We start from the raw sequence: 16,824 nt of genomic DNA on the forward strand, positions 1-16,824 counted from the left end.
TTCTATTGACTTTAATTGAATTTTGAAAGTAAAAGTAAAATTACAGCTCATTTGTCTCAAAAACCTTCCATCCTACTATATAGTACAGCGTTATGATTGCTGCAGTTTGGGTTCAATCCCACCTCTATGTCAGCTCTTCACTCTTGGCCGGTAGATCCAGACGATTCTCTTTACCCATAATCCCCCTGCTGACTCCTTCCCCTTTCTCTCACCTGATTAGAATTTCTGCCGTGGCCTCTGGGATTGGACGATTTCAACATATTTTATTTAACTGCTTTTGTAAGCCCTAATATTCAGCAGCTGTGATCTATGGCTGAATTACAATTTTCAGGGTCAAGGAGGGACTTGGCTGTGGAAAAGGGGTGGGTACGACTGCTGTGCTGGTGGGGGGGGAGTGTGTGTATGTGTGTGTGTGTGTGTTGGGAGGGTTGGTGGTGGGGGTGATGGAAAAGGGAAAAAACAGAGAGAAAAGGGGAAGGAAGAATCTCACGAGTTGTCTTTAAAAATTAATGAGAAAATGGGTAATCCCAGAGTCGCAGCATGAAAAGAGGGAAAATCAATATGGCCTCTCAGTTCACTGGGGCCCTCACAAGTCCTTGAGATGAACAAAAAGTTGTGCATTTTGTTGCCACATCCCTACGTCTCAATAGAGAGGTGTGTGTTTTGGTGTGTGTGAGCCTAAGTGAGTGTGTGTGTGTACAGTACAGTCTGTCTTAGAAGATGCAGCTTTTGTGTGTGCAAGGCTGTATGTGCTGCGTGTAAGGTAGTTCGGGGGGAAAGTTTGGTTCGTAATTTGGAGCTTGAGTGGATTATGGGAGTAAATGGGACTCGTGTTAACTGTAGCGAGCTTGTTCCAACTTCTAAACTGGTCAAAAGGGGTCTGAGAAAAAGCTTTTAATGAGAAACTGATAAGGACAAAGCAGGATTCTTTCATGTACTTTCTGTGCGTCACTATTTTCCGAGAGGCGGAGGGATAGGAGAGGACATCATACAGGTTCTGTAACCTTTGGACTCCCGATTCAATTGACCCCCATGCACCAGTCTGAAACAGGCCCCCCTCATAAGAATCCAATTCCACTTCCTGGCCTACGTGGAGAAGACTGGCCGCCGAGCTCTGGGATTGGATGCCCTCTCATGAATAATTAATTGCCACCAACCATCTGAGGCGGAGGTTTCGTAGAGGGTGGGGGGGGGGGGGGTAACAGGCTGCTGGAGGGGGTGCCCTTTTTTCCAGACAATGCAAACACACATTCCTGTCTCCCTCTCATCCATCCACCTGCATGTCTAGGAGCGAACAAGTAAAGTGCACACCTTCTCCATCCACCCATCTGTCCGTCCATCCATCCCCCTCTCCACCACCACCACCACCACCACCACCACCCTTCTCCTCCGTGCTGTCATGCTAAGCGATGCCCCCACCTCCTCCTCCTCCTCCCCTCCCCAGTTGATTAGCGAGCTCTTCAGTAGCCTGTCATGGCGGATGTGCTCCATCAAAGCTGATCGACTCCCCGTTTTTCCAGAAAGATGTCGCGGGTTATCAGCGCGCGCTCAGATCTCCGGCTACGGGAGGAGCGTGACTGGCAGGCCGTCTTTTGAAGACAGTGATTCCTCCACTGATGCCTCCCAGTTGGAAATTTAGAATCGTGTCTGCTAAGACGCCATATGCAAAGTAAATTACTGTACAGGGGCGAGCCCGACTAAACCCTCCTCTCTCTGAACGTCCAGGCCACTGAGTGCCTCCCAGGCAACCTCACCTCCTTTGCGCTCACCCCCACTTCTTCTCCTCATTTGTCTCTTACTATCATCCGTCTACTTTTAAAATGGACAGGCAAAAAGTGCACCAAGTCATGATTTTGCTGGCTACTTTTGCTTGAGAACAGGGGAAATCCATTCAACAAATGTGGCCAAAACAATCCATAAATGTAACATGATTATCTTTAACATCTACTTGGGCACACTGCATTCATTTACATACAGTACGAATCTAATTGAAAGGGCAAAGGGCAAGGAAATACTGACAAATAAATAAATAAATAAATAAATGTGAGCGATAGCTTCTGCCACTATAAAACAGCTCCATTTTCTCCAACTCCCCATTATCATGCAAATGACATTGCTGGTTACAACTGTATGTCTTTGTAGTGGTAAAGTGTTAATTTCAGTTCAAAGGCTGTGGCAGTATTCTACAGGGAGAGAGATGGAGGGTAAGATGGAGATGGAGATGGAGATGGAGGGGAGAGCAGGAGGAGGAGGAGGAGGAGGAGGAGGAGGAGGAGGAGGGGGCGGTGTGCCGAGTGGTTTAGCCTGGCTCAGTCTAGCTCTGACCCGGCTCTTTGTGTTTCTATTGTCTCTGTGGCAAAAAAACAGAATTAGAGAGTCTCCTGCGCGAGGCTAGGTGTGCTCTTAAAATCAAAAAGGAGGCAGACGGTGCTGCTATAGGTTTGAAAAATGTCAGCTCCTGGCTTTACCTCCTTACTTGTTGTCGAGGAGTGTTTTTTTTGCAATGACAGCACACGGCGGCTAGAGGAGGCAACTTATGACACAGCGTCTTTGGTTTGCTGAGATTCAGAACTGCTTTAATGACAGATGTTAAACAACGCCGACGTCACAAAAGTCATCTTTATAGTTTTAGGAGCAGCTCTGAAGGAAACAAGACAGACTGAAGGGAAAGGACAGATATTCGTGCATACAGATAATTCAATCTCTTTTGCAACCAAGTCCTCCAGCTCCATCTCAACCACGGGGGGACACATCCTGCACGCACATGCACACAAACATCCATGTATGTATGGCTGTGTGACTTCCTCAAATAATGGGGGGCATTGTCATGTCTTCGCGAGCGCAAACACCATTAAAATGGTCGACGGCGCTGATGGGGGCGAAAGGAAAAGACAGATAAAGGGCCGGAGGAGAGAAAGAAAGCCATTCTGCTAGGACTGGTGCCGTGTACAAACGGAGAACATGGCTCCTCTTCTAACAGCCGTACACTAGAGCGTGTGTGTGTCTCTTTATCGGAGGGGGGGTGTTGGGCGTCCACCATACGTGCAGTAGTGCATGTGCGCTTTTTTTTTGTGTGTGCTGAATCAAACAGTAGAAGACTCATTGTAGTTCTCAAACAGTGCCATTGTGGGTTTTTTCTTGGGTAGCTGTTGTTGCAGGGCCTCCTTTAATACATGGGTGTTTGTGTGGTGGTGGCGGGGGGGTGGCAGCATCACGGACACTCCTGGAGATGAAGCGCCCACCCTCCCGTCGTGATCCCACCACTGGAGCTGTTTATCCCGTTTAAGGCCCGCCCTTCGCCAGGGGACAGACAGCTCAAACGACGCTTGTCACAATCCCTTGTCGTCTTAAATGGCTGACAAACATCAGGCTTTTTGTAATAGTGGCGCATCACAGAGGTTCCTTGTTGAGGAACCTTCATTTTTTCTTTTTTAAAAAGGAACTTTTATGTACTAGAAAGGACCGGGGAGAACAGGAACGACTGCCGAGCCGGGGCGCGAGGGATGTTAGCGAGGCAGACTGACGCAACACGGAGGTGTAAAAAGATAATTCCTCCAGAAAATAATTTCCGCTGATGAAATAAGAGACCATTCCTATATGATCGCTTACCGTATCAAGAGAGGCACAGCGGAGAGCGAGGATCTGAATGTGATTCGAGTGGTAATGTTTCAACTCTCACAGGACAGCCATGCTGAGGACGTGGTTGGTGTAGAGAATGAACAGGGACACCCAAAGACTGGAACCTCTATCTGGGAAACAGGAAGAAGTCAGGGAGAGCTTCAAAATCACTTTTCAGACATCAAATAATTAATTGCTCTCCCCTCTTGCTCGCTCCCCCCACCCCCTGTTCCTCTCCTGGTGTCTGTATGGAAGACACAGCTCCAGTCACTTAAGGAGGGTTAACACCCGTCTAAATTAAATATTAAAAGGTGTCTGTACCTGCTGCTATTGTTGCCCCTTGGAATAAGATATAACCTATTTTTGACAAGTTTTCATCCTCAGCCTTCTGCGGCGAGACGCTTGTCGAAAACCAAATCAGCGGATGGGGGGGGGAGTGGTAGCGGGGCTTGTGGGGGGGCACTGATGAATAATCTAGTTCATATTCCAACGACACCCGCCGCTCAGAGGGAGAGAAAGAAAGGGATGAAGAGAGATGGGCAGGTGGAGAAAGAGAGGAGGGGAAAGATAAAAGCTGGGGGAAAGCGAGGGATGAGTAAAAAGGAGAAAAAGAGGGGAAAAAAGGGAGGAGTGGCAGATGATAGCCGACGTCTGCCAAGGTATCACATGACAGTGCTCCTGTTTAAATAATAAAACAGGACGGGGGCTCTAAACAAATCGTTATCTTCCCACCTCCATGCATCCTGCCTTCCCTCTGCCCCTCCCTCCATTTCCCCCCCGCTTTTTAAAAACTTGTTTTAATGCCATTTCTTAATGAACATAATAGCTCGGCGCTAATAATGAAAAGAAAATAAAAACATCTAAAAACGCGGAGGGGCCCCCGAGTTGTCGCCGGCGCTCAATTATTTCCTTGTCAAGTGGGTCTGTTTTTAATGAGGCCCTGTGGGACTGACGTCTGTCAGTCAGCCCTGACTTTTTGACACCATTACAACTTCAAATAGAAGCCGCCGCCACGCTGCCTTCCACCGCTCACTCGCTAGCTACTGCTCCGCTCATCTGACAGGCTGGGAGGGAGGGAGGGAGGGGAGGACAGGGAGGAGGAGAAAAGGTGGCAGGAGAGGTAGAGAGAAAAGGGGGGAGCAGGAGGGAAGAGAAAGATAGAAAGAGAGGAGGAGGAGAAGAGAGGAGCATATCGGCACGTAGGTAGCACACACACACACTGGGTGAAAAAACAATCACTGAGGGTCATTACCAGATGAGGTTTGTCAAACTGCCAGGGATTTCACCCCCTACCTCCATGCTTCCTTGTTCACTTCCTTCCTTCTCTCTCTCCTCTTTGCTTCCTTCCTTTTTTCATTACTCCTCCACTTTAATGATAAGTCTTGGTGGGTCGGCCCCGCGTGGGACGGTCAGAGGCACACTATTTTGTTGGCCATTAATTTGAGGCTTTGAAGCAGACGGCGGCGCCGCGGCTAGTGAGGGCCTGTGAAATGGCGGTTGGTGCGGGTGTGTTGGGGGGGCACCCCGACACCCCCGCGTCTTGGAAAATGAAGACCGTGGCCCTGAAACAGAATAGCAAATGTCCTCGCCGGGAATCACCACAACGACCACAGGAGACACACACACACACTCCAATACTTCTGCGTGTGTGTATATGTGTGTGTGTGGTGTGTACAGCGTTACCTTCATGTGTCTCAACTTCTGAAAATTCTCCAAATATGCTCTTAAATTTAGATTTCTCCAAGACCCCCTGAAGAATGGCTTTCCCCTGAAGAATTAAACAGCAGTAAACTCGTGCACACGTTTTTTTTTTTTTTTTTTTTTTCAAACACCTGCAAATGTATCACATCAGAAGTCAGCAGTACAGATAAACACAGAAACAAGGACTGCATCACAATCTTGACAAGAAAAAATATAGAACAAAAAAAAGTGCCGGTTCTAAAAACAAGTTTGATCCATTTATAAAGAACAGAAAGAAGAAGAAGAAGATGAGAAAAAACAACCCTTTAAGACAGAAAACTTGAAATCCACACATTTCAGTTGGTCCTGGTTGTGCAGTCTGCATTTTACAGTCTAATCACAGAAAACATGTGCTTAATGTTAATTCTGAATACTTCAGAAAATATACAGTTCTAACACGGAAACGTTAATTTGCATTTATAAATAAATAGTTACAACTTGCATTGAGAGCAAAACACTATACATGATGTAGATTTAAATGTTAGCACATACAGTATGATGCCTACAATTTTTCACAATGACAGAGCAGGAATGAAAATATGCGTTTGGGGAATTGTACCAAATGTGGATATTAATGCTAGTTAGAAGAAACCTTTCTCTGCGTTACATTTATGTATTGTATGAGCCAAGGTTGAGGTCAGTTCCCTTTTGAATTAAAAACATGTTAAAATATTTTATTTAATCATAAAATCTTTTTTTGAAATGTTCATATATCCTTCCTGGAGCGCAGTAATTGAAAACAAACACGTTGATTGACTGAACTGAAGTTGAACTGACCTCAACCTTTTTTATGTGCATCCTCTTTTTTTTTCAAAGCTGCGCCACTCGTCTATTTTGGGCTCTGCTGAGCTTTTTAAAGAAGGAGTGTTGAACAGCATATCTTATCTAAAAGGCACTCACCTCTGTGCTTTTGTACTGTAGGGGCTACGTGGAGAAACAGCTGAATCATTTAGTTACAGAAGAGCTCATACATTACGACAGCATGTGTTGGTGTTAATAACAAACACAGTACGGGGCGCCCCCCAATCCATGACTGTCACTCATGCACATGCGAATGTGTGTCTTTCCCTCCGTCTCTCCTGCATGCACACACATCCCCGAATAACACTTGACCCAAAAATAATCTACATATCTGACTCTGCTTTGAGTTACAAACAAAAAAAAAAGAAAAAATCCCCAGGCCGTGTTCACCTGGGGACACGAGATGGGCTGCAGACTGAGGACGACACCATGAAAAATATTAACTATCATAAAAACATCCCCGATTCTTGTCCCAGGAGAGAGCCTGACAGAGAGAGAACAAAACTGAGAGGAGAAAAGAAAGAAGAAGAAAGTGGAAAATAAAGGTAGAGAGGGACAGAAAGAAAGAGCAAACAGGAAAAGGAGAAAGAGATGGAAATAAAAAAAAAAAAAGCTCCCTGTCAGGCGTTGGAAACAGTGATTCATGGGGACCATTTGTCCTAATTACGGCAGAACAACGCTTTTGTCGCTATTAATCACGCGTGTGTGTGTTTGTATTTGTGTCAGGGGAGGAGCGAGTGTATATGTGTGTGCAGAGAGGGGGAGATCAGTGGCCTCGCAGATTGAAATAGATGGCCAGGATGATGGTGAGAAGGATGATGGCTCCGAGGACGAAGACCAGGACGCGATTCTGGATGATCCTGCACAGAGAGAGAGAGAGAGAGAAAGAGAGATCAGCAAAGGTTCACAGAAGTCACAGTGTGTCTACGGAGAACACGTAAAACAGTCACATGTTTACGCGCAAACTAAATGACCAGCCCTCAACTGGAGGCTTATCATGTTTAATAGCCACCATGAGGTCTGCGTACATGGTATTTACTGGTATACGACCACTGGCACACACGCAGTATTTCCAACACAAAGCTTGTGTCTAAAATGTCACACTCGTAGCCTCCGTAAAAAATGTGTCATACCGACGTGCCTAAACACACATACGAGCATTCAAAACACTTAGCATGACACACAAACACACGCACACACAGGCTCTAAAACTTTATTTGCACAATAAAGGTGGAAAAAGTGGCTCGGTAGTCTCCTGGAGGTAATAAAAATCACTGAATTACTGATGGAATTTGCCATAAAACGACTCACTCTTTTGCACGTTTAAATTTTCCCACTGTGACCTAAGTAAACTTGACAAGAGGGGGGCTTCGAAGGAGTGGGGTGTGTGTGCTGCTGGTTGTGTACAGAGGAGTTACAGGCATCAAGAGTGTGTGTCCGAAAAAAATTCTCCAGAGTTTGCATCACCACACATGCACGGGCACAGACAAACACACACACACAAACTCCAGTCCGAACCCTCCGCTGCTCCTGACAAATGAGAGAATTATCACATTTGCTGACATGTGGAGGGGTGGAGGAGAGGCCGAGGAGGGGGTGGGGGGGCACTGTCCACTTCTCTAAGCAGGAGATGAATAGCCCATGCTGTGGCCATTTATCACTGGGGAGGGGGGGTGCTGGCTGGTTGCTCAGTCACCCTGCTACCCTCTAAAGCCCAAGTCGGAGCCCGACACACTGGCTCGGACCCGCAGTAGCCTCGACACTTAGTTTAAAAACCTCAGCTATGGAAGAAAGGATGACAAAATGTATCACAGTACGTCTTTATATTTCCTTTGTGTATGCTTTTTGCAGAGAAGTGCCTACTTTGCACAAAGGACTCTCCAGCCACATACAAAAATCCTGAAAACTATAACCAATCACTTGTAACACACGTATAAAGATGGACGACATGACAGCTCCCACAAAAGTGAAGCCAAAGCATCTGGATCGCCCCCTGGTGGCTGGCTGCAGTATAGGTCATAAAGCAGATGGGACATGTGCCACACTAAAAAAATCAAAGTACTCGTCAAATACATTTTTCCCAAAGATGGTTTCTGTCATTATAGGTAGTTCTTATCACGCTGATGTGTGTTCAAGTGTAATGGGTTTTAATGAGTTATTTGATGCTATAAAAAGGGGGTGAGACGTCATGATTGACAGCTGTGACTGACAGCTGCTCTGGCTGAAGTAGTTGCAGCTAGAGGATCGGGACTTGTACGAGAGAGGCGACTTTAAAGGTGCTATTGATAACATTGATAACATTCAGCCACTAGATGTTGCATTCTCCCGCCCCCGTTCCATTGCATTTACTTCACAACAAGTCTTTGCCAGGCACTTTCCGTGTCCCATTTATTTTTTCGCACTAACTGACGACCCAGAGATACCACCTGATACCAACGTTGTTTTACTATTGGCTCACAAGCCTTGTTAGAAGTGGGAACCGAATGTCAGATATCTTCCACAGCGATAAACAAAACATTTTTTTTGGACCCGCCAAAATTTTTTAAATGATGAATTCACAATCCTAATATTTCTTTTCAGGAAAAGCCATACTTTTTTTTCGGCACCTTTTAAAAGCTCTGTGGATGAATTATTTTTTTTTAAAACATTTGTCTACATAAAAATGTTATCAATAAGACCTTTAACTTTCCATAACCGCCACGAGTCTGTGTAATAGAATATGTGTCAATTTTATTATAAATGTAGTTATAGTGATATTACGGTTAGTTGTTGTGTCTTTCTAGCCAAACAGCTACCCGTGGTGCTAACGTAGCAGCTAAGTGGCTCACGCTAGCATGGGCTTAACTAAGCCAAAATATTACTAAGCTTTGGCTTAGTGGGAGGAAGTAAAGACGCGTCGTCCATCTATATATACAGTATGCTGTCTATGGTAGTACATCATAAACGTCTTTTCAGGCGCAAGACACTTTGCCTTTTCTCCGACATAGTGTGACGCTTTCACTGGATAACACCAGAGAGCTCATTACAACTACTGTTTGTAAGTAGCACTGCTTTATAAGTAGACAGTTTATCCTTGAATAAATGCATACATTACCATCAAAGTGTCATGCTGTGTACAGTAAATCATGTCGTGTGCAACACAAATAACAGTTATGGTATATTTTTATATCCTGCTCTTGTCTTAAGCCACGCTGAGTTTTCAACCTACATAAAAAAAACAACACCAACATAGTAATAACAATAATCAAACTGCATATGTCTGTGTTGTGGGAAGAGTTGAAGCCGTATTCGGGATGCTGTGATGAGGCGGAGATGATTGGCTGAAGCCAGCTGGGGAGGAGATCCCACTGAAACACTAATCAGAGCGTGTTTAGCAAGGCCACGTCTCCCCCTATTAATTGACATTCATTATTTACAATGATTATTTATCCCAGCCAAATACCCAGAGGAGGTGCTGGTGTGTGAGCGTGTTGGGAGAATCCAGATCGCTTTGTGTTGTTTGTTACTTTTTCAGCTGGGGAAAAGAAGAGGGGAGCGTGACTCGAGGCCTGGGGGTGGAGAAATGAACAGGAAGTTAGTTTTAGCCTCATGGATGAGGAGAGAGAGGGAGGGGGGGGGGAGTTCAGCTCTATAAAAATCGCATTCATTAAAAGGAGTCTGATTTGGTGGCAAACAACGCTGAATAACTTCAAACACTTAAAACGTTCAAAGCGGTAAGGAATATGACAGTGCCGCAGATTCAAGAACGCTTTCTCAGGGGACAGATATTCTAAAAAAAAGACTTACTTTGACCTAAACTGATTCTCTGTGCACCAATCTAACAAAACACGTCTTGAAGTCTAATGTAAAGAAGCTGATCTTATTTGCGGCGACTCAAACCCTTTAAACAGAAGAGCTTGATGCAAACGTTGTACTGCCCAAATCGAAAACTTTGAAGGTTAAATTCAATTCTGCCACAACTCAAACTCTAAGTATGCCTTTCACTTCTCTAGCTGTGTGTTTTAATCCACTGTGAGCAACAAAACGTTGAGGCTAAACCAGTAATAATAACCTTTTCTAATGCTCGCAATAATTCAAGTGAAACTATAAGATCTAGGGGGTCACGTATAACCAGAGGACCTGTAGGCACACGTGCACACATAAGGATCTAGCCAGACAGACTTGGAGGAGTTACATGTAGCAGAGGGAGGTAAAGTCATAATTCACTTGATAAAATCCATCTAAGAAATAGCGTCTGTGACACTGCAAAGAGCCGCAGTCGTTTCCTCTGACAGCTCGAGGAGCGAGGATATTGATGTCATCACTCTCCTTTAACCGCCACACAGGTGAGACGGCTGGAAAGTCACTAGTTATGTTACATTATAGCCCGGGGAGGAAATGATTCTTTTTCTATTACAAATCAATACTCGGTGTTAGCGAGGCACCAATACCGGATCGGATATCAGGCTGATACTTACTCAAATAGCTGGATTGGATTTTGGTGACAATGGGGCCGAACATTTCAATTCAATTCTATGTTTATATACTATATACATTATATACTGGAATTTTAATTCCTGTTTAAGTTTTGACCAATTTCTGCATTAAAAAGGTTTACACTTGAATCGTAATTCCTGTTAATTTTGAAGATTTTTTTCCAAGTTGCTGGTGTATGATTTATTATTTTAATAATAAAGAACAATTAAATACATGTATTAATTGTTGAAGTAAAGCCTGATGTTGCCTTACACATAAAAGAATGATCCCAGTCACTTCCACATAGTGAGGCATACAGCTTATTAATTCATCCGTATCGGATCGGTACTCGGTATCGGCCGATACCCAAAGCCCAGGTAACGCTATCGGGACTGAAAAAGTCGGATCAGTGCATCCCTACTCGGTGTTAGGGCTGTCCTTGACCAAATAAATTCTTAGTCGACTAACACTCATAAGGTTTTGTTGACAAATTGATTAGCTTGATTTAAATTCTGATCTCGAAACCAAGTTTCTCCAGAAAGAATCACAAAAAAGCACCACTCTAAATCTTGTGTTTACCAGTGATGTGCTCAAAAGTTTCTTGGAAATAAGTCATACAGCATAAAAAGCATTACAAAATGATTAATCGACTACAGAAATCTTAGTCGACTAAGACCAAAACAACAGATTAGTCGACTAAGACTGGGCAGCCCTACCAGGTGTACAATAGAAAAGAAAAACGAACAAATAATAAAGTTATTTTGCTCATCGTGCATTTAATCTTTTTTCCATTTGGTCATTCGTAACAACTGGTGTCTATAAAAAGAGAATCCCGGGGGACAGGTCATTTTCATAATCCTCTGGACGACTCATCTGCATGCTGTCACTTGTAGATCTAATCTACAGATTTGTATTCCGCATCCAGCAAAGCACTTTACGATGAGCTCACAAGTCAAATGAGCTTTATACGGTAAAAGTCACCATCTAAACTCCTCACACAACAGAAGCGGCTAGAATAAAAACTTACCCCATAAATACCTGCCCCCCCCCCCCACCCCTGCCAAAACCCCCAAAAATGAAATAAAAAAAATCCCCAAAATTGGGAGGTAGGAGAGTGAAGAACATGGTTTTCCTCTGCCGTATGGTTGATCCCATCCTGACACGTGGCCAGACAGAACAGAACTTATCAAACCGGATCCATCCTCCAGCTTTGACACTTGACATAGAGGTGGGGGGGTGAGGTGTGTGTGTGTGTGGAGTGATGCACACAGCGCACGTACAAGGGTGCAGCAGACGTACATGCTGACACACATATACACACTCCTACACACCAAGTTTTAGAAGGCTTACCTTTACCCCGCTCCCTACTCTGATACTATGATCCCTGAGTATTTTCTCTCTGGCTCTGCCCCCCCTCCAAAAAAAAACCCACTCATATGTAGACAGACCAACAGTAAGTGTAACTGCGACGCCAGCCAATAACAGCCCGTGATACTGGTTGTTCTATTGGCTCCTGATGTTCCTTCATCGCAGGCAGCCAGTCAGCTAACGCCTTACTAGACGGAAACACACAGATATACAGCACTAATGTTAGCGAGAGAGAGAGTGTGCAAAGGAGAGCGGAAAAAATAAAGCAAGCAGGAAGGACGGAAATGGACAATAAAGCAGCTGAGAGTGAAAAACAAGAGAGGAAAAGAGCGGAGAGACAGAAATAGAGAGGTGGAGTGAGGAAAGGAAGACAGAGAGAGAGAGAGAGAGAGAGAGAGAGAGAGAGGGAGAGAGAGAAGTCCGTTTACCCGGGGAGGCAGAGCTGGAGGAGAGGCTCCTCGGAGACAGATGAAAATAATGAGGACTTTTCTGTCAGGAAAGATTTACAAAATCGTACCAGTGTTATTAAAATTTAAAATCTCCCGTTTTTTTTTTTCTCTTTTTCTCCCTTCCCACCCTCTTCCTCCCTCCCTCCCTCTCTTCCTCTCCCTGTTTTTTTTTTCCCTCCTCTTCCAGCAGCACAGCCTTATTACCAGCTCTAATGAGCACCGGGATACACCTCAGCTGTGTGTGTGAGTGTGTGTGTGTGTGTGTGTGTGTGTGTGTGTGTGTGTTGGGGTCCAGGTCCAGGTCCCTAGCGCCAGATTCCCCAGTCCCTTCAACGACACACACACACACACGTGTGCGCCCACACAAAACACACAAGGGTGGGCAAACACACACACGCTGACACACAGCTTTTGATGGCCTCTCAGAGGTGGCTGGACATGCACATACACACATATATACACACACACACCTCTCAGACAGACAGATAACACCCCCCCTACACCCCACATCCAAAACAAAAACAGTCTCAGTCAGACAGACATAAGCAGATACTGTAGGCCCAACCCACCCCAAAAACACACACACACACATAAACACACACTAGCGTCTCCACTATAAGGAGAAACTTAGCAGCAGAGTTGCATCTCTCAGGCCCTCCCCGATCCCTCCTCTTTCCACTAGTAGACCAATAAAATAAAAATCAATGGCTGTCTGAGCCATTCTGGCTCTCCTCCCTCCAAACCCTGGGAATATACAGCATGGGAGAGGAGAGGGGGAGGAGAGGGGGAGGGAAGGATCAATGTGTTCACAAATGGTTTGAGTGATGGACATGGAGGTGGAACGCTGGTGGGGGTAAGTCCTAACTAATGCATCGACTTGTTATCACAAACTAATACGAATAAATGTTTCATCGCACGTGCGTGTACATATACACACTCTGGAACTGGTCTGGGGCTCACACACACACACACACACACACCTGGCACATGACAAAACAAAAGGTGGAGATCACGGGCCGGCTATCAATCCAGTTTGAGTGAAGAAAGGTGAGAAACGTGCGACGCTTCAATCACGTGAATGAGACGAGGAAGAACGATCAGATCGGGTTCGTGTTCTCTCTGCAGAGATAATGACTTGACCTGTTTGTTGGAGAGATCTGATCCCCGCCACGTATGTTCTGCCTATTGTCCCCAAGGGGGTGTTCAAGATAAATGATGATTTTCAACACACACACACTCGCACACACACGCAAACACACGCAGCTGGAGTAGGTCTTTAATTAAAAGCTGTTTAGTGTAATTATTTAGAGTCCCCGACATCATGTAATTCCCTTATGACAAACAATATTTAAGAACTTGCCAACACCTTAACACTCACACGCTCACACTGTACGATAAAGATAGGCTTAGAAAAACTTAGACTTAGTTAGTAACCATGTACATTGATGTGATGCTGTATAAATAAATATATACTGACACAAATTCACACAATTCATGTTTTCCCTTCATGTTATCTATTCTATATAAAGATAATTCAATATGATAATTTATCATCTTTCAATGAATCGTGTTGTGAAATCCTGTATCACGATACACAATTAATAACAAGCACATACTGTAGTAACTCAGAAAATGTGATCAAACTTAATTCAGTGTGTAGCTTGAAATGTTTCTTTATTTTTTTCTCTATTATTTCACTTGAATCGGTTATGTTGATTTTGCACCAAAGTTCTTAATTAAATGAGAAAATACTCAGTATTTATAATTTGTCAAGTGTTTAATTCAGTATAGAAAAATAGGCTTTGCCATGCGGTTATTTCATGTAGACTATTTATTTATTGAATTACCAGAAAACATGCTATATTGTGATATATATCCTTATCAAGATATGAAATGACCTATATCGGGATAAAAGATTTTCGCCCAGCCCCAATAAAGATACAGTCTGTGATCTAAATGTAAAGAACAAAGGTCGACTCACTTCCAATTCTAAAACCCCACAAGACTGGAACCTTCTATCACTCCAGCAATTGATTCACAGACAGATAAAAGCCACTGTAATAATTGGGTCATTGATGTTTTTTGATTGTGATTGGGTTTGTTTACATCAGTAAACACTGGAGTAAAACAGGCTTATATTTGAATTCATGATTTGTGGACGATTGCTTTCATTATCGATTAATCTGCTGATGAATCGTTCGGTCTACAAAATATCAACAAATAGTGGAAAATGCCCATCGCAAGTTACTGCAGCCGCAGGTGATGCCTTCAAATGTCTTGTTTTATCTGACCAGCCATCCAAAACACAAAGATATTCAGATTAAAAGTATATAAAAGAGAGAAATGCTTAAAATTCTCACATTTTTAAACCTGTAACAATCAAATATATGGCAATTCCCCATCAAAACTATTCATACCGGCAGCGGTGCAATTTGCAACAGTAGCAAGATTTTTTCAATAAAAGGTTTGAATAGATTCACGCAGGCAGAGGCCAAAACCAGGATCCTATTGACCCAGAGCGTCTGGCAGTATGTCTGAGGTAAATTGTTGTACAGCCTAAGCTAAAAAGCTAAAGCATTTTATTGAGTTTCCTTTTAGCAAAATGCTCTGAGTGAATTTGAGTTTACGAATTAATTTGATTAATCGCACGAAAAAAAAAAGGCCTTTATCTTTGCAGCTCTAGTGTACACAATTCATTAAATTCAAATTTTCAATTATGTATATAAATTAACCTCAAATCTATTTGGTGATTGGGGCTTTAAATCTGTTATTTTACTATGAAAAGTACTCTATATTCTAACATATGAACATCTAACAACATTGGACAAATTGTTCTCACAAACCTTTTGTTTTTACAAAATATAAAACTGATTTGTTTCGCTATCTAACTAGTTTCTCAGTATTTTGTCGAGATTATTGATCCCTAAAAAAAGACGCAGACCTTTTCTTGACCTGTATTGACAGAAAAAATATTTTTTCACAACTGAGAAAACTGACATAAAAGATGGACGGGTTTTTATTTGGAGGACGTGGTCTGAGCAAGGTATTTCATGTCAGCCTGATTCACTCCCTCTCTCTCTCTGTCTCCCACTTTACTCCCCCTCTTTCTACCAACTTGATGCGGGGAGAACAGCACCGGGGCTCTACAAGTTCATCCATTTTTTATTTGGCGGCTAACAACCCTGGCCAGCAGCAGCCTAGACTGGGACCCATTTCTCTCCCAGAAAAAAAAAGTGTTGCAAGAGGAGGAAGAGAGGGAGGGAAGAAGAAGAGGAGGAATGGAGAGAGGGAGGTAAAAAAGAAGGAGGAAATACAGCGTGGGAGGAGAGTGTGTATATGCAAGAGTGTGTGAGAGATGAAAAAAATGGATAGAGAGAGAAAAGGAGATGGAGAGGGAAATGGAAAAGAGACAGAGTGGGTGAAGGAGAAACAGAGAATACATTGCAACTGTGTCTGGAATTTTTAAGAACTTTTTTTGCCGGCAGCAATTTTGTGTAGCTGCTGCAGCTTCTCCTCATCCCCGGTATGATGTACAGGTGGCTTTTCTGAGCTCAATACATACACAGATCATTCCCCTGCTTGGTTACCTGCCTGAACCCTCGCCCTCATCCGTCTTCCCTATCTATCTCGATCCTCATCCGTGTCCTCTTTCCGTCCCCTCTCTCGGACATTCAGTCCACCAAATTCAGTTGAGTGATATTGCTTATTTTCCACTCACCTTTGCTCGACTCCTGTTTCTACTTCCCTCTCTCTTGCTGGAGGGGTATGGGGATAGGAAGTACTTTTTTCACTATTGTTTACCCTATGTGCTTGTCACGTCACCGGTTTATAGTCTACAGGAGCATGGCAGCAGCCCGTATTTACTGTATAATTGTCAGTGTAGGCTGAGTTCATGTGCACTCACTATTATGAGTTTCAATGCTTAGGAGCTCACAATGGAAAAAAGACAGTTAAGGAAATTAGATTATTTGAATATATGACAAATAAGGAATAATAGCCCTTATAATTAGCTGGTTGTCATTAGGGCTGGGTATCGTACCTTTAAGGTATTGCCGAAATAACCCATCAAAACTTCTCCAGTCAAATAATACCTGCATTCAATCCTTTTTGTGCCCAGCTCTAGAAAAATAATAATATTTGTAAGGATTTGCTCACCGCAGGCAGCATCTACAACCCAATACAATATAGTCTGTAGTGTGGTGAAGTGGAGCACAGCATATTTGACAAAGTTGGCAGTTCAGTGTGCCGAGATGCCACCAAAACGTTCGAAAGTATGGCTGTACTATACACACCTGTGACGTCTGATTAAAATAATAGGGTGGTGGTGGCATTTTTACACAACTGAATGCTTCCCTTTACATGATAGGCATTAAATGAAGTACTCTATTGGTAT

At 43.6% G+C, this 16,824-nt stretch overlaps 1 protein-coding gene across 5 annotated transcripts in view; it reads right to left on the reverse strand.

The window, feature by feature from the left end:
* Positions 1–3,427: 3,427 nt before the first annotated feature.
* Positions 3,428–16,824, reverse strand: part of vti1a (vesicle transport through interaction with t-SNAREs 1A) — a 134,434-nt gene continuing 121,037 nt past the window's right edge. For all 5 annotated transcript variants that reach the window (XM_037755393.1, XM_037755396.1, XM_037755392.1 and 2 more), the window contains one exon: positions 3,428–7,019. In XM_037755393.1, coding sequence (XP_037611321.1) covers positions 6,926–7,019 — 94 coding nt within the window. In that variant the 3' untranslated portion in view covers positions 3,428–6,925. The remainder of the gene's footprint in view (positions 7,020–16,824) is intronic.

Source organism: Sebastes umbrosus, chromosome 20 (genome assembly GCF_015220745.1).
Source record: "Sebastes umbrosus isolate fSebUmb1 chromosome 20, fSebUmb1.pri, whole genome shotgun sequence".
Taxonomy (NCBI): Eukaryota; Metazoa; Chordata; class Actinopteri; order Perciformes; family Sebastidae; genus Sebastes; species Sebastes umbrosus.